The following is a 26,127-nucleotide window of genomic DNA, read 5'->3' on the forward strand; positions in this document are numbered from 1 at the left end:
CAGATGTGCACCATGCCATTGTTATTCAGCGTTTCCAGTGCAGTCTGGCAGACGGAGGGAGGAGGGGGCTTTGTGCTTGGTGCTGTACAAACATCCAGAAGTGACAGTCCCTGCCCCAAGTCGTGTACAGTCCAGCAGACAAGCAGGCAGGGAGAGTGGGGTCACAAGTGTCGTACACGTGCCTATCCTTTAGTGTGTCAGGAGCAGTGATCGCTACGCGCTACCTGCCTAGCTCAGTGGCTGAGGCAACGTTGCTGAAGCAGCCTTAGCCTCCAGTGTTCCTAGCAGCTGGGCTGAACTCACGTTGCTGGGTGTTTGCCTGGAAAACATTATCTGCTCAGAGCTCCAAAGGCAGCAGCGAGCTCCCTGGGCTGATATAAATGTGTCTGTGTTTCATGGAACAAGGTGGAGTTACTAATAACCTCCCTTCCTTTATCAGCCTTGTGCAGAGCTGCCTGGGCGGGACTGAAGGGGAGGAGATGAGAGTAGGACTCCGTCACTGTCCAGTGTCCTGAGCAGTGAGCTGGGACATCCATCCTCTGATCACGGGCCTGGAAACCCAGCCTGAGCCCAGGCTTAGGGACTTGCACAGTCACTCACGTATGATTTGTTAACTACAGGAAGTTTCTAGCCTTTCTGTTTGCAGAGAGCTTCAGTAGTGCCCAAGAGCAGCAGTTACTGCAGGGGACTAGGTGCCAGGGCTGAGGTTGCCCCACTGGCTCTTCCAGCTGCTCACTGCGGGCTTTGGGCAGATACTTGGGCCTGTGTTTCAAAAGCGGCTTCCAATTTGGGTGAATCCCACAGAGGCTGGTTCAGTGAGTGCAAAGTGAGTCTGAACCGAGAGCCTAATGTGTGTGTTGCATTGGGCTGGACTGCTTGGAAGAGCCCAGCGCTCGGGACTGGAAGGGAAAGCCAAGTGCAGGGGAGGGACAAGGGTGAGAGTAAATCGTCAGCAGAAAGCAGGTAGAATAAGAGTAGTGTCAAGTGCTCCTCTCTGGCCGTTCATCCTGGGAGTTGCAAAGCCCTTGGCAAAGTCTGGGTCTGATCCTTCTCCCATCAAGTCTCTCTTGTTGTTGCGTTCAGTGGGCAATGCCATGCCCAGCATCTCATGGGATCAGGGCCTGTATACGCATGATCCCCTGGAACACAGTGCGTCTGGGGAGGATTCGGTATCTGTTTCAGAGTGCAAGTGCTGCAGGACAGGGAGTCAGGAAGAATATCTCCGCCTACTGGACTACACTGTCCCGGAAAACTGCCCGGGAGACGGAAAGGGACAGAGACTCGGTCCAAACAGTTTGAAGACAGAAAAATACAAATGGCTTCTCTGTGTATGGAGACAGTCAGTGGGTGTGTGTGTGCAGCCGTGCAAGCACTTGTGTAAGTGGCAAGCGAACATCCTAAGATGTGTCTGTGTGTGCAGGGCTGATGGCAGACACACCCTTCTGAGCTCCTCTCGACCTGCCTGCCCTTATTTTAAGAATGATGCAGAAGGTCCTTTTGTTGGAAATTAGCCCTGTTGTGTCATCCCCTTGGTACTTTTTCAATGGCTTAGTTCATCTGCTCTGGCCTCTGACATGGTGACTCACTGACGTAGCAGAGAGTCGCCATGAAAAGACACCCAGAAGTGACAGACAGACGCGCTGTGGCACCAAGAAGACAGTAGAGTCACAGATCTGTTTCCTGTGCCACTCACATCCAAGCTGAGCCGTCCTCTCTTCTCAGGCTGTCCGCGTTGTCTGGCTGCTGCTGTCTGACATCCTAGGATGCGATATGCATCCCTGAGACATGCATGAGGGTTGTGGGGAGAAAAGCCACAGTTTGCCTGGCTCCCCCAGGCCTCAGCCTGGTCTGCAGGGCCCTGTCCCCCAGCAGTTGGGGGCCACAAGCACACCGTAGCCCCCCTCCCCGGTGGCATGTGTTGCCCATTGAATGCTAGGCTCCTTGGCATGTCTTCTGAGCTCATCCTCTCTGCTGTTCTCAGGAGGGCACCTGCAGCTCCGACCCATGCCCTGGCCTGGGCAGCAGTCAGCTGCTTTCTGGAGGAGGCTCAGTAGTAAATATCCCAACTGACAGAATAATGGAGAGAAAATGAACCAATTCCATTAGTGTCTGGCGAGCCCTGCAGGGCCCATGCTGGAGCGAGGAGGGAGCCTGTATTTTTAGCCAGAATGCAGTCTAACTCACTGGCTTGCACAAAGCTGGGGAGTAGCTAGCAAAGGAGGGGGAGAGGGGAGACCAGGTTCGGGTTTCAGCTCAAGTGCTGGACTATGGCAGTTCGACAGGGCAGGTCCGGTCTAGATGCGGCTGTGAGTATTCAACATGCCTCTCCTTTGTGCACCAGGCGAGCTCTGCTTTGCTTTTCTGTTTGCTTTCTAGCTGCATTCCTGGCCACCTCCCTGCTCTGCTCTGTGCTGGGGCTTTGGCAGCCATGGGCTGTTGGAGCCCGTGGAGTTATCTCATTTTAATCTTTGCAGCGCTATGTGTGAGTTATGGACAGGGAAGCTGTACTGTGCTCTGCTCTTCCAAGGGGATTTCTCTGCAAGGTCTCTGGGCAGTGGCTGAAATGCCCACACCAAGCTGAGGTGCTGCCCTTCCGTGGCTCCTGACTGAGCAAAGGAGGCTTCTAGCAGGATTCAGAGCTGGAAAATCCCTCTGCATTGAGGCTGCAACATAAAATGCTCAGCTCTGCCCTGTTGTGAATCGTGGGCTCTCCAGCTCAGCACCCTGGGCTCAGCGTGCAAACTGTGCACTGCTGAGCATGGCACAGGGACATCTCTGGCTGCAGGTCCTGTCTATCACAGTAGATAAACCTGATTGAGCAGAAGGCATCTCAGTGCCACGTGATGCCTTCCTCGTTACTCTGCGCCATAAACAACGGGTCGGTCCCTGGAGTTGGGTCTTCCTCGGAAGGCTGGAGGGAGCCAGCAGGCAGGGGGGTTCACACAGACTGTACACGCTCGCCTGGCATGAGGAGGCTGCTCTGCTGTGATCGGAAACCGCAGCACGGCCTCCAGCACCTCTTCCCTGTAATGCCAAGTATGCTAACACCAGGAGCCTTGTTAGCCAGTTTTGGGTCCAGTGGCTCCCGCAAGAAATGCGGCTGAGGATCTTGCTGCACATCCTTTTGGGGCTGAATGGTAGCAAGGACTGGGTGAGCCTGGTGGGCTGGATCCTACTGGGGGCAGCCAGTGCTGCTTTGACGGGACCTCCGCCCAAGTAGTAATCAGACTCTTGTTTCTCTGGTGCATGGGATTGGATCAATAGCCGGGGCTTGGCTGCATTTCCCTGGAGCGGGAGCAGAGAGGTCAGTCGGTACTGGGTTATCGGACCAAGAGGCTGCAGTTGGAGTGGAGAGAGAGCTGGGTGATGTCCTCACTCTACTGAGCTAACCCACAACTACTGCAGAGAGAGAAGAAGAGAGCCCCAGGCCCAGACACTGCTTCAGCCTACAGCCATGGTACCACTGGCTTGTGTAGCAGCACCCAACACTGTGCATTGTGCGTTCCAGAAGGAACCGTCCCTGCCCTGAGGGCCTTGCAGTCTCAGGGTAGCACCCAACGGAGCTCATGGACCGGGCTGAGCTGGGCCAGGCCCCTGAAGGAAGCAGCACTGGTGATTATATGCCACCTCTTGCTGGGTCAGAACAGAGCAGTGCCCCGTCTGACATGAGGGGTGTTATGCTGCAGAAGCAGCTGCCTTTCCACTGAGTGGGCCTGCCCACTTGCCAGACATATTCCAGCGCACCTTGTGAAAGATGACTCTAGGGGTCAGATTGCTAAGAGCTCAGACTCAGTGTGCCATGCTTACCTGAATATCTGGCCCTAGGTGTGTTAACTCTGGTGTCCTGAGCAAATCCCAGCCTGGGTCATCACCTACTGCCACTCAGTGTTTGCCCCATAGTTTCAGCTGGTTTGCCTCATAGTTTCCCCACTGTTCTTTACTTCCTATCCCAAGTTGTTGCATAGTGTTACTTAAACAGGGGCTGCATCACCCCAGAGGTGGCTGCATTTCAGTGGTGGCTGGATTCCTAGTTCCTGTTTGTGAAATGTTGTGTGATCCTTCGGGGTGCAAGGCGCCCAGTAAATGTGTGTTACCGTCATTACTTCCATTGATTTAGTACAGGTTTCAGAGTAGCAGCCGTGTTAGTCCATATCCGCAAAAAGAACAGGAGTTCTTGTGGCACCTTAGAGACTAACAAATGTATTAGAGCATAAGCTTTCATGGGCTACAGCTCACTTCATCGGATGCATAGCGCTGCGACACTGTGATCCCTTCTAGACCCATTTGAAGGTTTTTCTTCAGATAGCAGAGTTGGTTTTATTATAATTGTAGTTTAACCCACACCAGTTGTTGTAGTTTCTGAGCCAAGAGACCCGGCTCTTTCCAAGTCACTTCTCACATCCTTTGAGCATCTCCGCCCCAGTCTCGCTTTGCTCTGCTGCTAACAAGTCATGATTTGCTTTGAAAATGTTACCGAACCGTGGCTGGGGCCTGCCAGCTCTGGCAATAGGTGCTCGTCCGTAGAGAAAGGATGGCCGTGAGCCTACAGCTCTGGACTGGAACACTGGAGATCTGGGTTTCTGGCTCTGCCATAGATTGCCTGTGTGATTCTGGGCAAATCTCTCTAGGCCTGGTCCCCGTATGCGACAGAAGGGTGGTTATCTTTCCACCCGGCCCGTCTGGCCTGTCTACAGCATAAGCTCTTTAGGCAGGGACTGTCTCACTGTGTATCTGTGCAGAGCCCAGACCCCTGGGTGCTGCCATAATACGCACCCTAATGCGCACAGGCAGTTCTAGTATCGAGGGAAGCCGCCAAGTGTGGTCTGGGGATGGGATAAGCCAAGGGTTTGACCTGCTAACCAGCTCTCTTGTCTTTCCCTCATGTTAGCTAAAACACCTCTCTTCCAAATGCCGACACGGCAGCAAGCCGCAGCCCCATGTGTGCACTCCTAGGGGGTTCTGGTCAGAGGCTCGGGGTCTGCATCAGTGTGCGAAGCGCTTCTCCCTGCCCCCTGCCCTGTGCTCTGTCGCCTCCTGCTTTATGACCCGTGACTATATTAGCATCACCCTGCACAGGAAGTGCAAGGTTAATAATAGCCCAAGTGTCTCAGTTAGCCATGTCTCACCGGGGGCTCTGCCTGCTTTGCTTCCTGAGGGGCACTACGTTGCTGCTCAGGCTGGGGGCCAAGGCCAGAGGCTGCACCCCAGACAAGCACACTGAGCTGGGAGAGGGCCCCGCAGAGCCAAGCAGGACCAATAGCGGCTGGAAATGGTTCTGGATAAACTGGTGAGATTTCTGGTGTGGAGAAGGAGGGCTCCGTAGCAAGCTTGGGTTCATTGTAGATTCGCAGCACTTTTATTTCAAGGGATTTTTAATTGATTTCCATGCCAAGAATGGAGAAATAGTCCATGTCCCACCCACACTGACTTTTCCTGGCCAGGGGAACAGGACCCTGGGCCAGACAGATGTGCCCAGCTGTGGGCAGGGCTATGGCTGGGTTATAAACTCTGTAGCTGTGGAAAGCCTGGCTGTGTGACTAGCTTCTCCATCTCTCCCCAGCTGCTTTGTGTCAGGCCAGCCTTGGGAGCCTCACCCAGGAAGTGGCCAGGGACCACGTCCCTCATGGCACCCCATCATCCATTCCCTCCCCTCCTGGTCCCAGTGCAGCCGCCACTGCTGGGAGGTGCAGCCCCGAGCAAGCTGCTGGAGCTCCGCTATCTGGTGCTGGTTCTTTAACTCCCTCACACCAAGATTGTGATGATGGTGGATTGTTTTCACTGCAGTAGCACCCCAGGCCCTCTTTCTGCTACATGCACAAACACACTGGGCGTGACAGAGCTCTCCTCCCATCCCTCCATTGACCTGATGCGATCCCCGCCCAGCACAGCAAGGGGGAGCCTGCCCTGCTGGCAGGGGCCGGGAGGGGAAGCTGGTGCTGGGACAGGTACAGTGGAGGGTTTGAATGGGGCATTGCATGCATGTTGTTGCAGCACTGAGAGCCCTGCTCCCTTTTCTTGCACATCCAGTGGCCGGCTCAGGGCTTTCAGCGCCGGTAAGAGCCAGGCGGGGTGAGAGCACTGGGGAAGGAAGCCGTTTCCCTTGTGTTCCTGAGCTGGGTCTGCATATAAATGGCAGCTTTGCTGCACAGCATTTCAGAGACAGCTCCTTCTGCTTCAGCACAGACCCCCAGCCAGGCTCCAGCACTGAAGAGGCCGCCTGCTAGCGACAGTTCCCTGTGCTGGTGTGGGACGGGGGCAGCAGGAATTGGGGGGATGGGGTGATTGAGCCCACTGTTGTTGCAAGGTCCCTGCTAGGTCCCCTGGAGCTGGGTGGTGCCACTTGTTCCCTACAGCATGTGCCCAGTGCTAGGAATGACTCATGCCCCTAGCGCTGCAATGGGCACCCTGGGCTGGTCGGAGCCAGGGTATATGCTGACTCATGTGCTCTCTTTTCTCTTCCAGGCCGATGCTGCAACCAGCTTTCTGAGGGCTGCGAGATCCGGGAACCTGGACAAAGCCTTGGAACACCTGAGGAATGGGGTAGATATTAACACCTGCAATCAGGTAGGTTAAGGTCACTAGGATTCTGGTACCAGCCCCTGAGGTCCTATAATAATGTGCCTCTTAGCCCATGTATGACCGCCCCAGAGTGGGGGTTTTTGCTGGGTAGCAAGGGGAGCGAACTGGTAGGCAGAGAGCGTGGCTGGCGGCTCCCCTGAAGGGTGTGAGGAGCTGAGGCCGCTGGGTGGGCGCAGAGTGCTTGTCACAGGATAGAGGGCAGATCAGCAGTGGCGGGTGCAGTCTGTGGGCCTGGAGGCCCATCCTCAAGGCCTTTTATGGACCTCCCCCACCCCCAGCATTTGGTCCCCTGGCTCTTAGCAGCAGTAGATGAAGGTGGAGAGGGGTGTTACCAGAATGCCAGGCCCTTAGGGCTCCCTGGAGGTGCTGGGCTGGCGGAGCTGCTCACACTGCCAGGCCCGGCTCCTCTGTCCAGGCAGTGAGAGCTGCAGTCTCCAGAGGGATTGTCAACAACAGCTGGGCATCTGCCAAAGAGCAGGGCCAGGGCTGAGCAGGGGGAGGGGGAGGGGGCGGGATGGCCCAGGCTGCAGTGGGTGCTCTCAGAGGAGGCTGGGCTAGAGGGGGGTGAGCCCTGACGCACAGACTCTGCTGTATGAGCACCTGCTTCGTGCTGAGCCCCAGAGCCGCCCCGTTCATACTCACCACTCCCGTCGGTCCAGCCGCTGCGGCTACGGGAGCAGCGGCTACAGGCAGGTGGCACCTGACGGTGCCTTTTCTGCACCGCCGGCTGGAGGGGTACATGTACAGCGCTGCTGTGCCCTGGCTCCAGCGAGCCCCTGGGAGCACATCAAAGGCCATGCTCTGCTCCCAGTGACACTGGGGGAACGCCATTGACTGCAGGGGGTAACTCTTGTCACTGAGAGCCCAGCCCAGCCCCAGCCCAGCCCCAGCTCTCTGTAACAGAGTTTGCTCCTAAGGGGGAGCAGGCATCTGCTGTCTCTCCCGGCTTGGAGAGAACTCCTCCGCTCCCGGCATCCGGCCCTGGGCTGGGCCCCTGCAGCACCTTTGCTGACCGGCATCCAGCAAGTGCAGGGGCGGTATGTGGCCACTGGAAGGGTAGAGGAAGCATCGCTGTGGGCAGAGGAAGGCGAAAGTTGTAATGTCTCTGTCGCAGCTGGATGAGCCACTGTTCTCTTCGGTCTGTCAGACACATACACGGCTCATGCAAATGTACACGCTCCCCGCAGCTGTGTGTTTGTGTGTGGTGCTAGGGAGGTGTGCGTGCGCTGTGTGCATGGTGCTGTGTGTGGGGCTGTGTGTGTGTGTATGGTGCTCTGTGTGTGTGGGTGTGGCGGTGGGTGTGTATGTGTGTGCGCTGGGTGTGCTGGGTGTGTGTGCGTGTGGCGCTGTGTGTGTGTATGTGTAGCGCTGGGTGTGCGGTGCTGTGTGTGTTTGTGTGTATGGCGCTGCGTGTGTGTGGCGGTGGGTGTGTATCTGTGTGCGCTGTGTGCATGGTGCTGTGTGTGGGTGTGTGTGTGGGGCTGTGTGTGTGTGCGTGGCGCTGGGTGTGTGTATGGTGCTCTGTGGGTGTGCGTGGCGCTGCGTGTGTGTGGCGGTGGGTGTGTATGTGTGTGCGCTGGGTGTGCTGTGGGTGTGCGCGTGGCGCTGCGTGGGTGTGTGTGTGTAGCGCTGGGTGTGCGGTGCTGTGTGGGTTTGTGTGTATGGTGCTCTGTGTGTGGGGGTGTGGCGGTGGGTGTGTATGTGTGTGTGCTGTGTGGGTGTGCGCGGCGCTGCGTGTGTGTGTGTGTAGCGCTGGGTGTGCGGTGCTGTGTGGGTGTGCGTGTGGCGCCATGGGTGTGCGTGGCACTGCGTGTGTGTGGCGGTGGGTGTGTATGTGTGTGCGCTGGGTGTGCTGTGGGTGTGCGTGTGGCGCTGCGTGGGTGTGTGTGTGTGTAGCGCTGGGTGTGCGGTGCTGTGTGGGTTTGTGTGTATGGTGCTCTGTGTGTGGGGGTGTGGCGGTGGGTGTGTATGTGTGTGTGCTGTGTGGGTGTGCGCGGCGCTGCGTGTGTGTGTGTGTAGCGCTGGGTGTGCGGTGCTGTGTGGGTGTGCGTGTGGCGCCGTGGGTGTGCGTGGCACTGCGTGTGTGTGGCGGTGGGTGTGTATGTGTGTGCGCTGGGTGTGCTGTGTGGGTGTGCGCGGCGCTGCGTGTGTGTGTGTGTGTAGCGCTGGGTGTGCGGTGCTGTGTGGGTGTGCGTGTGGCGCTGTGGGTGTGCGTGGCGCTGCGTGTGTGTGGCGGTGGGTGTGTATGTGTGTGCGCTGGGTGTGCTGTGGGTGTGCGCGTGGCGCTGCGTGGGTGTGTGTGTGTAGCGCTGGGTGTGCGGTGCTGTGTGGGTTTGTGTGTATGGTGCTCTGTGTGTGGGGGTGTGGCGGTGGGTGTGTATGTGTGTGTGCTGTGTGGGTGTGCGCGGCGCTGCGTGTGTGTGTGTGTAGCGCTGGGTGTGCGGTGCTGTGTGGGTGTGCGTGTGGCGCCATGGGTGTGCGTGGCACTGCGTGTGTGTGGCGGTGGGTGTGTATGTGTGTGCGCTGGGTGTGCTGTGGGTGTGCGTGTGGCGCTGCGTGGGTGTGTGTGTGTAGCGCTGGGTGTGCGGTGCTGTGTGGGTTTGTGTGTATGGTGCTCTGTGTGTGGGGGTGTGGCGGTGGGTGTGTATGTGTGTGTGATGTGTGTGTGCTGTGTGGGTGTGCGCGGCGCTGCGTGTGTGTGTGTGTAGCGCTGGGTGTGCGGTGCTGTGTGGGTGTGCGTGTGGCGCCATGGGTGTGCGTGGCGCTGCGTGTGTGTGGCGGTGGGTGTGTATGTGTGTGTGCTGTGTGGGTGTGCGCGGCGCTGCGTGGGTGTGTGTGTGTAGCGCTGGGTGTGCGGTGCTGTGTGGGTGTGCGTGTGGTGCCGTGGGTGTGCGTGGCACTGCGTGTGTGTGGCGGTGGGTGTGTATGTGTGTGCGCTGGGTGTGCTGTGTGGGTGTGCGCGGCGCTGCGTGGGTGTGTGTGTGTAGCGCTGGGTGTGCGGTGCTGTGTGGGTTTGTGTGTATGGTGCTCTGTGTGTGGGGGTGTGGCGGTGGGTGTGTATGTGGGTGTGCTGTGTGGGTGTGCGTGCGGCGCTGCGTGGGTGTGTGTGTAGCGCTGGGTGTGCGGTGCTGTGTGGGTGTGTGTGTAGCGCTGGGTGTGCGGTGCTGTGTGGGTGTGCGTGTGGCACCGTGGGTGTGCGTGGCACTGCGTGTGTGTGGCGGTGGGTGTGTATGTGTGTGCGCTGGGTGTGCTGTGGGTGTGCGTGCGGCGCTGCGTGGGTGCGTGTGTAGCGCTGGGTGTGCGGTGCTGTGTGGGTGTGCGTGTGGCGCTGTGGGTGTGCGTGGGGGGTGGGGCTGTCTGGGTTCAGCAGCCCACGGTGCCCTCACATGGGGCTCCGTGACCCTGCCGTGCAGTGCTCTGTGTGTGGGGGTGTGGCGGTGGGTGTGTATGTGTGTATGGTGCTCTGTGGGTGTGTGCGGCGCTGCGTGGGTGTGTGTGTGTGGCGCTGGGTGTGCGGTGCTGTGTGGGTGTGCGTGTGGCGCCGTGGGTGTGCGTGGCACTGCGTGTGTGTGGCGGTGGGTGTGTATGTGTGTGCGCTGGGTGTGCTGTGGGTGTGCGTGTGGCGCTGCGTGGGTGTGTGTGTGTGTAGCGCTGGGTGTGCGGTGCTGTGTGGGTTTGTGTGTATGGTGCTCTGTGTGTGGGGGTGTGGCGGTGGGTGTGTATGTGTGTGTGCTGTGTGGGTGTGCGCGGCGCTGCGTGGGTGTGTGTGTGTAGCGCTGGGTGTGCGGTGCTGTGTGGGTGTGCGTGTGGCGCCGTGGGTGTGTGTGGCACTGCGTGTGTGTGGCGGTGGGTGTGTATGTGTGTGCGCTGGGTGTGCTGTGTGGGTGTGCGCGGCGCTGCGTGTGTGTGTGTGTGTAGCGCTGGGTGTGCGGTGCTGTGTGGGTGTGCGTGTGGCGCTGCGTGGGTGTGCGTGTGTAGCGCTGGGTGTGCGGTGCTGTGTGTGTTTGTGTGTATGGTGCTCTGTGTGTGTGTGTGTGGCGGTGGGTGTGTATGTGTGTGCGCTGGGTGTGCTGTGGGTGTGCGCGGCGCTGCGTGGGTGTGTGTGTGTAGCGCTGGGTGTGCGGTGCTGTGTGTGTTTGTGTGTATGGTGCTCTGTGTGTGGGGGTGTGGCGGTGGGTGTGTATGTGTGTGTGCTGGGTGTGCTGTGTGGGTGTGCGCGGCGCTGCGTGGGTGTGTGTGTGTAGCGCTGGGTGTGCGGTGCTGTGTGTGTTTGTGTGTATGGTGCTCTGTGTGTGGGGGTGTGGCGGTGGGTGTGTATGTGTGTGTGGCGGTGGGTGTGTATGTGTGTGCGCTGGGTGTGCTGTGGGTGTGTGCGGCGCTGCGTGGGTGTGTGTGTGTAGCGCTGGGTGTGCGGTGCTGTGTGGGTGTGCACGGCGCTGCGTGGGTGTGTGTGTGTAGCGCTGGGTGTGCGGTGCTGTGTGGGTGTGCGTGTGGCGCCGTGGGGGTGTGTGGCACTGCGTGTGTGTGGCGGTGGGTGTGTATGTGTGTGCGCTGGGTGTGCTGTGTGGGTGTGCGCGGCGCTGCGTGGGTGTGTGTGTGTAGCGCTGGGTGTGCGGTGCTGTGTGGGTGTGCGTGTGGCGCCGTGGGTGTGCGGTGCTGTGTGTGTTTGTGTGTATGGTGCTCTGTGTGTGTGTGTGTGGCGGTGGGTGTGTATGTGTGTGCGCTGGGTGTGCTGTGGGTGTGCGCGGCGCTGCGTGGGTGTGTGTGTGTAGCGCTGGGTGTGCGGTGCTGTGTGTGTTTGTGTGTATGGTGCTCTGTGTGTGGGGGTGTGGCGGTGGGTGTGTATGTGTGTGTGCTGGGTGTGCTGTGTGGGTGTGCGCGGCGCTGCGTGGGTGTGTGTGTGTAGCGCTGGGTGTGCGGTGCTGTGTGTGTTTGTGTGTATGGTGCTCTGTGTGTGGGGGTGTGGCGGTGGGTGTGTATGTGTGTGTGGCGGTGGGTGTGTATGTGTGTGCGCTGGGTGTGCTGTGGGTGTGTGCGGCGCTGCGTGGGTGTGTGTGTGTAGCGCTGGGTGTGCGGTGCTGTCTGGGTGCGTGCGGCGCTGCGTGGGTGTGTGTGTGTAGCGCTGGGTGTGCGGTGCTGTGTGGGTGTGCGTGTGGCGCTGTGGGTGTGCGTGGCACTGCGTGTGTGTGGCGGTGGGTGTGTATGTGTGTGCGCTGGGTGTGCTGTGTGGGTGTGCGTGTGGCGCTGCGTGGGTGTGTGTGTGTAGCGCTGGGTGTGCGGTGCTGTGCGGGTGTGCGTGTGGCACCGTGGGTGTGCGTGGCACTGCGTGTGTGTGGCGGTGGGTGTGTATGTGTGTGCGCTGGGTGTGCTGTGGGTGTGCGTGCGGCGCTGCGTGGGTGTGTGTGTAGCGCTGGGTGTGCGGTGCTGTGTGGGTGTGCGTGTGGCGCTGTGGGTGTGCGTGGCACTGCGTGTGTGTGGCGGTGGGTGTGTATGTGTGTGCGCTGGGTGTGCTGTGTGGGTGTGCGTGTGGCGCTGCGTGGGTGTGTGTGTGTAGCGCTGGGTGTGCGGTGCTGTGTGTGTTTGTGTGTATGGTGCTCTGTGTGTGGGGGTGTGGCGGTGGGTGTGTATGTGTGTGTGCTGTGTGGGTGTGTAGCGCTGGGTGTGCTGTGTGGGTGTGCACGGCGCTGCGTGGGTGTGTGTGTGTAGCGCTGGGTGTGCGGTGCTGTGTGGGTGTGCGTGTGGCACCGTGGGTGTGCGTGGCACTGCGTGTGTGTGGCGGTGGGTGTGTATGTGTGTGCGCTGGGTGTGCTGTGGGTGTGCATGTGGCGCTGCGTGGGTGTGTGTGTGTAGCGCTGGGTGTGCGGTGCTGTGTGGGTGTGCGTGTGGCGCCGTGGGTGTGCGTGGCACTGCGTGTGTGTGGCGGTGGGTGTGTATGTGTGTGCGCTGGGTGTGCTGTGTGGGTGTGCGTGTGGCGCTGCGTGGGTGTGTGTGTGTAGCGCTGGGTGTGCGGTGCTGTGTGGGTGTGCGTGTGGCGCCGTGGGTGTGCGTGGCACTGCGTGTGTGTGGCGGTGGGTGTGTATGTGTGTGCGCTGGGTGTGCTGTGGGTGTGTGTGTGTAGCGCTGGGTGTGCGGTGCTGTGTGGGTGTGCGTGTGGCGCTGTGGGTGTGCGTGGGGGGTGGGGCTGTCTGGGTTCAGCAGCCCACGGTGCCCTCACATGGGGCTCCGTGACCCTGCCGTGCAGTGCTCTGGTTGCAGCTTCTTCAGCTGGGCCGAGGTCTGGGGCTCTGGCTGCTCCCATGTGCCTGTGCACCCTGCCACTGGCCCCAGCTGTGCCTGGGGCCTGTCCCTGTGGCTGCTGTTTGAAGGCAGCTGCCAGGCGGTCCTGCTCAGCGCTTGTCCGATCCGGTGCCCTGCACGGGAGGCTGCTGCAGTGTGTCTGGTAGCCAGAGTCCAGGGTGGTGCTGGCTTGACAGCAGCCAATGATCACAGGAGCCCAAACCAATTCAGGGAATATAAGGAACCGGGGGGGAGCGGGGGAGGCAGATTCTCACTGGGAAAGAGCTAAAAGGCTGGGGGCAGGGGCAGAAGGAGGTGAGAGCAATGTGTTCTCAAGCCAACAGTATCTGGAGGGAGCCCCACTCGTGTCCCAGTCCCAGGGGAGTTTCCTAAGCCAGCAAAGAGAAGGCCAGAAACCAGGCTCCTTGGTGGTAATGGCTGTATCCTGGCTGATGAAGGGGCCAGGCTGGAACTGTGATCTCTGCATGCTCAGGGGGCACCCCGGGGGGCTGTTGCTCTGACACGTTGGAGCTTAGGACTGGTGGCATGTTGCTAGCCGGGGAGGGTTTCCCCAGTTGCGGTGGCTGTAGGAGGGTGAGTGTGGAGGGCTGGGGTCTGTGCAGTCACGGCTCCAGACCCTGCAGCAGGGAGTCCATCAAAGGCACCGGTCTCACAGCAGCAAGGGAGTATCAAATTAGCAGCCCCCAGCTCGACACTTGGACCCATCTCCAGGAAGCATTGTCATTGCAATTTATGCTGTGTGAGCCAGTCACATCGGGGCCCATCATCACACACACAGGCTTCTAGAGCTCATGCTCTGGTCTGCTCAGATTCTCATGCCCATCACCGTGGTATCTGAGAGGCTCTAGCCATCCGGCTCATGTTCACATGCTGCCTGTGACTGCGCTGGGCTTGCAGGGGTGGAAGTCAGAAGTGAATTGGCCCAGAGTTGACCTGTAGAAAGTCTGTACCTTTGCTGATCCTTTAAACTCTTTGAATGAGAGCTGTTCCCTTGGGCTCTCCCCTTTCCTGGGCTCCTTCCTCTGGGACAGAGACTCGGACCCCTGCCCAGGTCATGGCAGGTACGCAAAGCAGGAACTGATTGTGTATTTTGCTACCCTGTAAGTCTCCATGGGGATGCTGCTATTGAGTGTCTGGCATGTGATGGATTTGTAGATCTGAACAGTTCACCCTCACCTTAGTGCCAGGCCCCTGGGCTTTGTGCCAGGCTCCATGCTAAGTGGATCACAGACTTACACCGAATCCAGGCAGGATCTTCCGAGCGGGTGTGCTTTCGTTTCCGAATCCAGCACGCTCATTAAACCCAACTGCTGCTCTCTTCTGTGGGCTCCCTGGTGGAGCGGAGCCCCTGATATTGAGCTGCAGCATGAGGCCGGTTACTTGGCATGCTCGCCCTGCTCCTGGGTACATTCACTCACTCCTCAGTGAGGGTATTTAACAGGCCCGCTGCTTTCTCAGATCACTGGGAATGTGGGGGGGACGGGACGTTTAATTCTGAGTCACGTTCTTTTCCTATGCGTTCTGGAGCTCTCCCCCAGTGCAGCACGGTGTCGCTGGATGCAAAGGGAAGCTGGGATCTGTTAGTTCTGCCTGCTCTGTGCTCAGCTTTGGGCATCCCCAAGGCTGGGGGGTAGCAGGTGAGAGTGAGCTGAGGGGGCTGTGGCTACTTCCAAGGTGTGAGAAGTCATGAATAGAGGGTGACTTGAACCGTGCTGCTACTTCACCTTTGAGAATAACTGAAAGCTCCTGAGGAGACCTGAGAATGTGCCCAGCCCCACCGCTTTATTCCCAGAGAGAAGGAATGCTGGGGTCTGGAGGAGGCTGTGCGGGCAGAGAGCAGAGCTCACGCGGCTGGTTCTGGACGGCTCTTTCCTAGCACGATGGGGGATGCAGGTTCCCATCAGCTAGAGTCTCCGTTCAGCGATGTGCAGGGAGCCCTGCCAAGCCTGCTGCTGGTGAGATGCTGTAGTGCCTGGACTGGGAGGACCTGGGAGCGTGTGACTGCGGCAGTCAGGAGCCTCCGTCAGTGATGTCTTCAAACTGGTTCCCGTTTGCTTTGTGCCATCTTGCTGTGGTTAGATGGCACCTTTGGGTTTCCCTCCTGGGGAATATCAGACCTGTGGGAAAGGTCCAACCTCACATGTCCTGTATATAATAAAGGGGATATATGTGGTCAGACCTATCCCACAGGCCCTGTATTCTTACACAAATGCAGAGACCTTAACATGCCATCTGATCTTCATCCCCATCCTTCTGATTCCATCATCATCGTCGGCACCAGTACCAGCATCTTCACTGTGCATCTCCTTCCTCCACGTGTCTGTCCGATTCCTGGGTACTTCACTGCCCTCGCTTTCAGTTCAAGACCTGAGAACAGGCAAAGCCCGTTGCTGCCAGCTTCCTGGTCAATAGGAGCTAGCATTACCTGCTGCCCTCCTGCCATCTGGGCTGTCCAGGTGTGCAGCCAGGTCAATCTCCTAATCTGTAACCTCGCCCAGGCCCTGTACCTCGCTCCCTGCGGAGAGCAAAGCCCCATCTCTCACGTTTTCGGAATGGTTGAGTGTATTGTGCATGCAGCCACTGGCCAGAGTATTTCTGGGCAGCGTTCTCAGCAGTTAGGTGTGGGAACAGGATGCCTTTCCGATTAGGTCACTGCATAGGCTCTGGTCCTCCAGATTGGTTTGGGTCAAATGCTCGAACAGACTGCGTTGTTCTCGAGGCTTGAATACAGCCTCATCGCTCTGGGGCCGGAGAATAATGATTTTTCACAGGTTTCCCAGCATCTGAGAGGATATAAACTGGCCATCGGGAAGTTTAGACAAAGGTTTCTAACCATCAGAGGAGTGAAGTTCTGGAATAGCCTTCCAAGGGAAGCAGTGGGGGCAAAAGACCTATCTGGCTTCAAGATTAAGCTCGATAAGTTTATGAAGGAGATGGTATGATGGGATAACATGATTTTGGCAATTAATTGATCTTTAAATATTCATGGTAAATAGGCCCAATGGCCTGTGATGGGATGTTAGATGGGGTGGGATCTGAGTTACTACAGAGAATTCTTTCCTGGATATCTGGCTGGTGAATCTTGCCCACATGCTCAGGGTTCACCTGATCACCATATTTGGGGTCGGGAAGGAATTTTCCTCCAGGGCAGATTGGAAGAGGCCCTGGGGGTTTTTCGCCTTCCTCTGTAGCATGGGGCACGGCTCACTTGCTGGAGGATTCTCTGCACCTTGAAGTCTTAAAACCATGATTTGAGGACTTCAATAGCTCAGACATAGGTGAGAGGATTATCGCAGGAGTGGGTGGGTGAGATTCTGTGGCCTGCGTTGTGCAGGAGGTCAGATTAGATGATCATAATGGTCCCTTCTGACCTTGATATCTATGACTCTGTGAATCTATATTTACTGACCCTGAACGTGACAGGATGTGTGTGTTACAGAGAGAGAATCTGAGTGTGTTTATCGCCATGTGTGTGTGTCACAGACAGAGTGCCTATGTTCATGTGTCTGGTATGCAATCGTTCCAGAATGTGTGTCTATAGCCATGTGCTGTGTGTGTGTGTGTTAGTTAGTTACAGAGTGAATGTGTCTATGGCCGTGTGTGTGTTACAGAATCTGCTTTCACTGCACAATATCCGTCTCTCCATTTCAGCTTGTTTTCTAGGAGCTTTGCGTCCTCCCAGGCTAGGTGCATTTCCGCTTGGCATGATGCCTCCTCCCTCATGGGATCTGAAAGTCTTTTGAGTCAATTTTCAGCAGATGTGTGTGGATTTGTAGGTTTTACTCTGGTACGATTGGGGCTGTCTCCAGAGAACAACAGAAGAATATTTTACAAGGAATAAATTCATCTCTTGGCTCTGGTACTTTGCAAGGGGCTTTTCTAGCAGGAGATAGAAGGAAAGACTCTGTAGTAAAATTACTCAACCATGAGGGGTTTTTTAAGTTGAATGTTAGTGTTGAGTGTTTCCCAGAAGCTGGATGGAGCTGGAACCCCAGGGATGCTGCTGGGAGCCCTTCCTTGTGTCTCCCACGCAAGCCGGATTTCAGTGGAGACAAATCAATGCCCTAAAGTGACCTTTTACTGCTTTAGAGAAGCACCAGCAGACAGCCAGCACGTGTGATGCACCAGGCAGGAGTGTGTCCCCACAGGGGATGCTCACAGCTCAGATGGTCTCCACACACCCAGCTGCAGGAACAAAGAAGCACCCACGTGCGGGAGGCATTCTCTGGGGGCAGAAGTCCCGGTTGAAACAGCCTATGAGGGTTTAAGCCCCTCCCCACCCGCCGCCCCAGCCCTGTTGGTCACCCCTGGGATACTGAACTGGGCACCAGAAATAAGAGCAGAAGCTGCCTCAGTGGCCTCTCGGGTGCTGACTGTGCTGACAGCTGGATGTGGTGAAATGCTAGCTGCATACCGAGGCTGTGTGTAGGAGAGATGCCAAACCGAGCACTAGTAGAAATGTCCATGGGGGGTTTGTTTTATTGATGACACAGTTTCCTGGAGTGTGTGCAGCTTAACAGCTGCACAGTCTCCTCCTGACCCTGCACTCTTCACTACCAGTGAAGACAATGGAAGCTGTAGCTGAGTGAGAGCAGCATGCCTGGGCCCTCACTGTGCAGCTTGCAAAGCAAGGAAGAAACCAGCAGCTTGTTTGCGTTTTGGCCTCTCCTTGCAGAGTTTGCAGCCCCAGTAGTGCAGCGCTGCGGGGGGGTGGGGGTGGGGTGCATGGGAACCACAAGGCAAGGTTGGCTCGAAATGGGCTCAGCTGAGTGAAGGGCAGAACAAACAGTATCAAAGGGGAAGGTGAATGAGCTGCACATCGTGTCGGGCGCTGCAGGGTAACAGAGACGTGTAAAAGTCATTTGCCATTGGACATAGGCCTCTGCAACTGGTTCTTCTGCTGATGAAAAAAATGACCTCATATTTGCACCTAATGTTTTGTACAGTAACTTCAGTGAAAAATGTTCCCCTGGGGCATTTCCTCTAATACCTGGTGGGTTTTGTGTGCCTGTGTCTGGAGCCAAGGTTAAAGGCAACTGCTGTTTCTGGTACGATCGGTGGCCCAGACAGAGTGCCAAGATACATTTTAAGTTTTTATTTAAATGTTGCTGAATGTTAAGGCTTCTGCAGACTTGTCCTACCCGGCTGGCCCGATGCAGCTCAGTCCTGATCTGCAGCCCCCGGCTAGCCGAGCTGTGGGCGCGTGCCACCCACCTTCGCTCTGCTAATGCACTGTAACGCTGACCTGCAACACCTAATGCTGGGTCCTCTTCAGCAGGGGCAGGAGGTCATTCCCCATTGTGTGCTGTGGGGACCGAGCTGAGCCCATTGTATTAATGTCATTGTGCCAGGGTGGGAATTTGCCAGGACCGCCGAAGTGAGCAGATAAGCCCTGGGCAGGGAGAGCTGCATTGTGGCAGAGTCGTTCTCTTTCTCATAGAGCTGCTGATGGCTCCCGGCGTTCGTTGAGCCCCCTCACGGTGCCCACGGCTCCCAAGTAAGCTCCAGCACCATGCACTAAGTCAGCCTTTGTCACGGAGTCCCTGGGCGATGCTCTGGAACTGCTCCCTACGGAGCCAGGCAGGACTCTGGGGAAGTCTCCTTTCTGGGAGCAGACTGACTGCAGGACACACAGCTTACACAGCTTCCATCTTCCTGGGTCTGACCTCGGAGCCTTCAGCCTCCTCTGCCCCTCCATGTGCTTCCCACAGCAAGTCCACCCAGACGGGCTCCTGGGGCAGCCAGAGGGTCCTGCCCCCCAACTCTGCAGTCGGATGTGACTCTTAGCCAGCCAGAAAAACAGAAGGTTTATTAGATGACAGGAACATGGTCTAACACAGAGCTTGTAGGTACAGAGAACAGGACCGCTCAGCCGTGTCCATTTTGGAGGGCAATGAGCCAGAAAACCACGTCTGCACTTCACTCCTCGTCCCCAGCCAGCCCCCAACTGACTCACTCTCCGCCCCCCTCCTCCTCTGGGCTTTGTCCCTTTCCCCAGGCCAGGAGGTCACCGGATTCCTTTGTTCTCCAAACCTTTAGCTCTCACCTTGCGGGGGGAAGGGCCCAGGCCATCAGTTGCCAGGAGACAGAGTGTCGGCCATTTAAGTACACTGGCCCTTTGCTCTGCAACAATTACACGCCCTTATTCCACCACCTAGAGACTTAAGAAATGCACAGGGGAAACTGAGGCACCCCTACGGTGTTCAGAGGAAACATTAAGAACAGTCGCACTTCGTCACAGCCTTCATCCTCCAGTGCAAGGTGCAGGGAGAAGACTGCATCAGCTGCTGCTGTGTGGTGCCTCGGCATCGGGCTCTGACAGCAGGGCAAACACTCCCACTCCTACAAGGGCACCAGCCCTTGGCCTGCCTTGTAAAGACACCCTCTGGGAAGGGGCTCTGGCAGGGCTCCCCAGGATAGGGAGGGCTGCTCCCAGCTAGGCTTTGGAGCCCACAGCTCTGGGTCCAGTGTACTGGGAGTGGGTTGGGGTTTGTACTGTGCCTAGCCCGAGGGTTCCTGGTCTCTGAGCGGGGCCTCTGGGTGCTGCTGCTGTGCTGATACTAAGAGCGAATGCCTGGAGGAGTGGAGCATTGTGCTGGCAAAGGGAAAACAGTCGAGGCGCTTGTGTTCACCCTGCAGCAGCCAGTGGCATCCCAGACGCCAGGGGCCGGGGGAACCTGACGGGCAGCAGGGTGTGTGTGAGCAGAACAGGCAGCCGTGCGCTGTGCTACTCAGAGCAGCACCACAAGGTGTTCGTCCCAACTGGGGTGGTGGGTGTCGCTGGGAGTCCCGGTGTTGGCTTGGCTGGTGGGGTTTTGTGCTAAACCTAGCAGCCTGCTGTGCAGAGCATTGGCACTGGGGCATTGCTGGAAGAACGATGCTGGGGGTGGTGATGCTGCTGCCAGATGCTGGTGGGTTTGTCTGGCACAGGAGCTCTGTGGGTGGGCAGATGGCGGGCACCAATACATCAGGTGCCAGCAGATTCCCCCTGCTCCATCTGGATGCTGATGTGAGCTGATCTCCTGAGGCAGCAGCTCCTCACAGGGGTTTATCGCTCTGGGATTCTGATGTCCCTGCTTAGAGAGGAGCATTTCGCAGGGAGAGTGAACTGGCTGGACACCAGCAACTGCTGAATCATAGTCCCAGCTCTGAGGCCTCGAGCAAGTTACACCTGCCTCTGTTTCCCCATCTGTATCACAGGGCAGCGAGATTGATCTGCATTGGGTTTGGGGTTGCTGATCTAAAGGCTCAATGCTGTTAGCAGCTGGTGGCCCAGGGCTTCGCTCTGCTCTGTGCAGCCTCGTGGGCTTTGTGTTTGCAGCCCTGGCTCCATGGCAGGGGGGTTCCCCTCTGCTGCCCACAGCTTCCACAAGTGTGTTCCCCAACCTGGCTAACCAGCCCGCCACTCTGCTCTTTCCAGAACGGGCTGAACGCCCTGCATCTGGCCTCCAAGGAAGGCCACGTGAAGATGGTGGCTGAGCTGCTGCACAAGGAAATCATTTTAGAAACAACAACCAAGGTAAGGGCTGGCACGGGCAGGAAATGGGGGCTCAGCACATTCTTTGCCCACATTGTACCCGGGAGAGGCTGGGCTTGTAGCAATGGCACTGGGCTGATGCGCAGGAGATTTGGGTTCTGTTTCTGTCTCTGCCACAGCCTCTCTCTGCAGCCTTGGGCAGGTTCCTTCCCCTCTCTGCTCTATAAACTGGGGTGGGTGAAACTGACCTGCCTCCCGGAGCGCAGGGGCCTTCTCCATGTCATGTGTAAAGCAAAATGGGACTCCCAGTTGGATGACAGGGCTAGAGGAATCATAGAATCATAGAAGGTTAGGATTGGAAGAGACCTCAGGAGGTCATCTAGTCCAATCCCCTGCTCAAAGCAGGACCATGGAGACATCCCTGGGTGAGTAGGTGCAAAGAAATCCAGGCCTGGGTTCAGAGCCTGCCAGGGGAGCACAGCGGGAGAACCCACTCCAGGAGCAGTGAGGGGCTTTCTGACCCTGGGAAAGAGGAGACCACGTCACTGCGCATCCAGGAGAAGGGCAGCAGCAGGTACCTAACCTGTGAGAGCTTCCTCCTGTCCATATCTCCTATCCCAGGTCCAGCAGAACCCCACAGTCCCTTCCTCCCAGCCCTGGGCTGAGCTGCTCAGGCCCAGCCTGGTCCCTGCTGCCCCGAGGCAGCTCCCTGCAGTCGTAGTTCAATAATGTGTCATTGTCACCTTGCCTCACCTGAAAGTCACCGCGGAGGAGAGCAGTGCTCACTCGTGACAGGCGGGACAAAGGCTTTAGCGAACAGGCTGATGAATGTGCAACCTCCAGCACAATCTGTGTCTGCATCTCCCTGCCGGCGCGTTCCCAGCACTTCTGGGCTAGGAGGGCGCTGACATCCGTGGCGTGAGACCCGCAAAGGGGATGCAGCAGAGCCTGGCGTTGGATCGGCTAAGCTCCTGCTCCCCCCTGCTAGGGCTCTGGCTGTTGAGGCCCGTTGAGCCTGACTCAGGATTTTCTGGCTGCACTGCCATTGATTTAATGGGGAATACAAAATCCTCCTCCTCCTTGTGCTGAAAAAAAGGGTGTGGGCCAACCATCCTGTGCGTGCTGCACGGAGCTGCAGGGCCATCCACGGGGCACAGTGGGTTCAGGAGCATCCGCTCCCAAGGGGGCCAGGCCCTGCTCTCCCCTCCCTACCCAGCGCTGCGGGGCTGGGCCCTGCCTGCTCCTGTACTCGCTCCTAGCCACGGCGGCTGGCTCTGTCCGCTGACTTGCCTTTCCTCTGTCACTAGTGGCCAGCTGGTGAGCTGGCTCCAGTCACTTGTTCTCTCGTTTATTGTCTCCCTTTCTCTGCTCCTTGCCCTCCCTGCACTGCCTTCGTCCCTTCCTGCGTTGTCTGACCCCCGTCACACCTTTGCCTTTTGGCTCTTGTGTCCCACTCCCCTGCTGCGGCCTTGCTCCCACACGAGCCCTGTTTCCCCTGGCTGGCAAGGTGCCAGCTGGCCTGGTCCAGCGGGGCCCCTCTCGCTGGCCCAGGGACTCAGGCAGCCTGTGGCTCTGCAGAGCTGCTCATGGAGCAGATGCAGTCAGGGCAGCAGGAGCAGCTGGGGGCATAGGGAGAGCAGCCTGCCGGGTGAGTTAGCAGGGGGACAGCCCTGATCTCAGGCAAACCCAGCTCAGCAAGGGGCACCTGAGATGGGCGTTCAGCAGCCCCCTGTCCCACACTGAACTTCCCCAGGAAGCAGGGTCTCCACAGCCGCCTGCACACAGTGAATCCCTCCCAGTCACCCCCTACGCACCTCTCCAGCATGGAAACAACCACCAGCCCACGCGGCCCCAGCATGGCCTCCTGGCTCCCAGGACCAGGGACACAGAGACATACACACTTCGTCCCCCTCCCTGGTACAGAGTCCGTGCCCATGGCTAGTGCACACAGCCTTCCTGTGTGTACGCTGGGTTTGCCTACCCTGGAGTGCTTGTTTGCTAACTAACTCTCTGTGCCCTCCCTTGGGACATGTGTGGAAATGCCATGGCTTGTCTGCACATGGGGTCTGCACGTGTTGGTTAGGTGTCAGCTAGGGCATGTTGAATTACACATTTCCGTGAGTGCAGACTTGGCCTGTGCGGACAGGGTGCACGCTCCCCAATAGCTCGCAACCTCTAACACCAGCTCCAAGCACACCTGCCTGGCTTCCCCATGCACAGCCACCCTCCGACCCTGACCCGTATGCTGCAGGCTGCTCTGTGGCGTGCCCTGACTCACCCTGTCCTGCTGTGTTTCAGAAGGGAAACACGGCTCTGCACATCGCGGCCCTGGCAGGACAGGAGGACGTGGTCCGGGAGCTGGTGAACTATGGGGCAAACGTCAACGCACAGTCGCAGGTAAAACATGCTGTCTGGAACTGGGTCTGGGTGTTAAACAGCCCCCAGGCAGGTCCGCGGGCTCCTAGCTGGGGTGCCCTGACAATGCTGAGCAGCCATGCCCCAGAGCCCGCCTGCTTCCCAGCTCCACAGTGCTGACGGCCACTCCTTGGCTGGCTTTTCTCTTCCCATTTTCCTTTGAGCCATTGGCAAGCCTTGTGCCTGAGCAGACACGGCGCCTCTGTCCGGCTGGGGAGGGTTAGAAATGTCATGGCAGGGGGACACAACCACGCTACCAGTGGTGGACTGCAGCTGCTGCTCTTCTGGAGGGTCAGTAAGAGCTAGAGAGAGAGAGAGAGAGAGAGGGTAGAAAGGAGGAAAGTGAAACATCCAGGGCCAGGTTTCTGAGGCTCAGCACCCAACTCTGTGGCCACAGGTACTCAGCCTCCAGCGTACACCCAGCATGCTGAGCGCAGCTTGAACTCGGCCCCTAATGACTAGGGGCGGGGATGGGGAAAGCATGTTACCACACTTCATGCACAGAACCACCCAGGAACTGGGTATGTGACAGGGAGATGGTATCCATTTGATCGCCTCCCTGTCACTGATCACCTGTCTGGCGAGGCACTGAGCCCTGCAGGGCAATAGTATAACTTGGCTGTGTCTGTGCAGTGCCCAGCACAACAGGGCCCCGTCTGGAGCTGCTGGGTGCTACTGGGGTGTGGATATTTACTAGCACTAGCGAATAGAGACGCTTTCCCATCTTGTACAGACCAAGCTCTTGACCCTTTGTTCTCCTCAGAGATCCTATGGCACTTTCTGAAGAGCAGGGGTGTTACCCCTGCCAGGTTTCCTGGGACAGTCCCAGCATCCATTCTGCCCCCCAAATGCCACTGGGGTTTCACTCCTCCTCCCACCCCTGCTGTGTTTCGCCATGTGGGGTGGGGGTTGCTGCAGGCGTGCAGGGAGCTCTGGATCCTACAGGGTGAGGAGCAGTCCGTGATGGTGTCATGGAGTCCCTGGGCGATGCTCTGGAACTGCTCCCTACGCAGCCAGGCAGGACTCTGGGGAAGTCTCCTCTCTGGGAGCAGCCTGTCTGTAGTACACACAGCTCACCCGGCTTCCACCTTCCTGGGTCTGACCTTGGAGCATTCAGCATCCTCTGCCCCTCCGTTCGCGTCCCGCAGCGAGTCCACCCAGGCAGGGTCCTGGGGCAGCCAGAGGGTCCTGCCTCCCAACTCCACAGTCAGACGTGACTCTTAGCCAGCCAGGAAAACAGAAGGTTTCTTAGACGACAGGAACATGGTCTAACACAGAACTTGTAGGTGCAGAGAACAGGACCCCTCAGCTGGGTCCCTTTTGGGGGTCAGTGAGCCAGACAACCCCGTCTGCACTTCACTCCTCATCCCCAGCCAGCCCCAAACTGAAACTCTCTCCAGCCCCTCCTCCTCTGGGCTTTGTCCCTTTCCCGGGCCAGGAGGTCTCCGGATTCCTTTGTTCTCCAACCCTTTAGCTCTCACCTTGCAGGGGGGAAGGGCCAGGCCATCAGTTGCCAGGAAACAGGGTGTTGGCCAATCTCTGTGTCCAGACCCCTGCACACACCTGCCCTCTAGGGCTCTGCAACGATCATACACCCTTACCCCACCACCTAGATACTTAAGAACTGCATAGGGGAAACTGAGGCACCCCCACAATATTCAGAGGAAACATTAAGAACAGTCCTGCTTCATCACAGACAGTCATGCATGGCTCTGTGTTTGCAGAAAGGCTTCACGCCCCTCTACATGGCAGCGCAGGAAAATCACCTGGAAGTCGTCAAATTCCTGCTGGAGAGCGGCGCCAACCAAAATGTAGCCACAGAGGTGAGACCCTGCAGGGGGTGGTGCCCAGAGCCCGTGGCCAGTGCTGCTGTCGGGCTATCATGTTGTGCACAGGCTTCCCCTTGCTCTGCATCTTACCTGCCCCTCTGTCTCTGGCAGGACGGCTTCACGCCGCTGGCCGTTGCTCTGCAGCAGGGGCATGAGAATGTGGTCGCCCACCTCATCAACTATGGGACAAAGGGGAAGGTCCGTCTGCCTGCCCTGCACATTGCTGCCCGCAATGATGACACCAGGACGGCCGCGGTGCTCCTGCAGAATGACCCCAACGCTGACGTCCTCTCCAAGGTACCATGGGCTCCCCTGCAAGGGCTGGTGTCAGCTGGCACTCCCATCGGAAGCCATGCTGCAGAGGCTGCCCAGAGCCCGGCACTCCCGCCTTGCTCCCCTCTCTGTGCTGAAGGGTTTGAAAGTCCCATTTCCTTCCAGGCCCTGCAGACCTGGGCTGGCTCAGACTGCACCGTAGAGCATGCTGGGGCAGGGGATCGGCAGCTGGCCCAGGTCTCTGGGACAGGGGGCTGCAGTCAGGGTCAGAGCCTGTCTGCAGTCGGTTGGTCTGTCTGGGGGGCTGCACTGACCCGCCCTTTCTCTCCCCAGACCGGATTTACCCCCCTGCACATCGCGGCTCACTATGAGAACCTCAGCGTGGCCCAGCTCCTGCTGAACCGCGGTGCTAATGTCAACTTCACCCCACAGGTAGGTCCCAGGCAGCCCAGCGCCCACACGCTCGGGGGCAAGGGGCAGGGGCTCAGGGGTGTCTCACTGTGCTGCCGGGATGGCATGATCCGCCTGGAGTCTGCCCGGCTGCTCTGGGGCGTGCGGACTGGAGGGCAGAGATCCCATGGGCTGGGCAGACGGCCGCCTCGCCAGGGGCTCCAAATTGCAGTCAGCAATTACTACCCCAACCCCTCCCACCTGTCCCAGCCGCCTTCACCCCACTGGGGACCTCCGGCCTCTCTCGGCTCTGCTGGGAACTGGCCCCTCACAGCCCCGTCTTCATGCAGCGCACGAACGACCCGTCTCCTCACGACAAGCGTTGGCCTGGGGTCTCCCAGCTCTGACTGCTCCGTGGGGCAGTGGGCTCTGACAGCCCATGGGGTTCCCAGCTCGACGCTCTCTGATGCTATTTCTCTGCCCCTAGAACGGGATTACTCCACTGCATGTGGCTTCCCGCCGGGGCAATATCATCATGGTGCGGCTGCTGCTGGACCGAGGGGCCCAGATAGAGACAAGGACCAAGGTGAGACTCACCGTGTCCCCAGCTTGTGTCCCCCCACCTTGCGTGCATGGGCCAGAGACCCCCCCCGGGGGTGGAGCTGTGCAGAGCCCCCGCAGACCAGAGCCCTTGTGCAGCGGGAGCCACTGGCCATGTGCGTGCACTGTGCAGACGGTCTGGTGAGCGGGTGTGTTGCCGGTCCCTGGGAAGGGGGCAGCGTGATGGAGAGGTGTGGCTGGCTCCTGGAGCGTGCAGGGAGTGTGAGGCTGGGACAAGCCTCCTGCACCCTGTGCGCTTGATTTCAC

At 58.3% G+C, this 26,127-nt stretch overlaps 1 protein-coding gene across 8 annotated transcripts in view; it reads left to right on the forward strand.

The window, feature by feature from the left end:
- Window positions 1–26,127, forward strand: part of ANK1 (ankyrin 1) — a 74,340-nt gene that overhangs the window by 7,919 nt on the left and 40,294 nt on the right. For 7 of the 8 annotated variants that reach the window (XM_077805852.1, XM_077805853.1, XM_077805845.1 and 4 more), the window contains exons 2-8: window positions 6,463–6,564; window positions 20,297–20,395; window positions 22,652–22,750; window positions 24,493–24,591; window positions 24,709–24,894; window positions 25,204–25,302; window positions 25,748–25,846. In XM_077805852.1, coding sequence (XP_077661978.1) covers window positions 6,463–6,564; window positions 20,297–20,395; window positions 22,652–22,750; window positions 24,493–24,591; window positions 24,709–24,894; window positions 25,204–25,302; window positions 25,748–25,846 — 783 coding nt within the window. Of the gene's footprint in view, window positions 1–5,254; window positions 5,288–6,462; window positions 6,565–20,296; window positions 20,396–22,651; window positions 22,751–24,492; window positions 24,592–24,708; window positions 24,895–25,203; window positions 25,303–25,747; window positions 25,847–26,127 lie in introns of those variants that run through there. The other variant, XM_077805848.1, reaches the window with a different exon arrangement.

This window comes from Eretmochelys imbricata, chromosome 26, assembly GCF_965152235.1.
Source record: "Eretmochelys imbricata isolate rEreImb1 chromosome 26, rEreImb1.hap1, whole genome shotgun sequence".
Lineage (NCBI taxonomy): Eukaryota > Metazoa > Chordata > Testudines > Cheloniidae > Eretmochelys > Eretmochelys imbricata.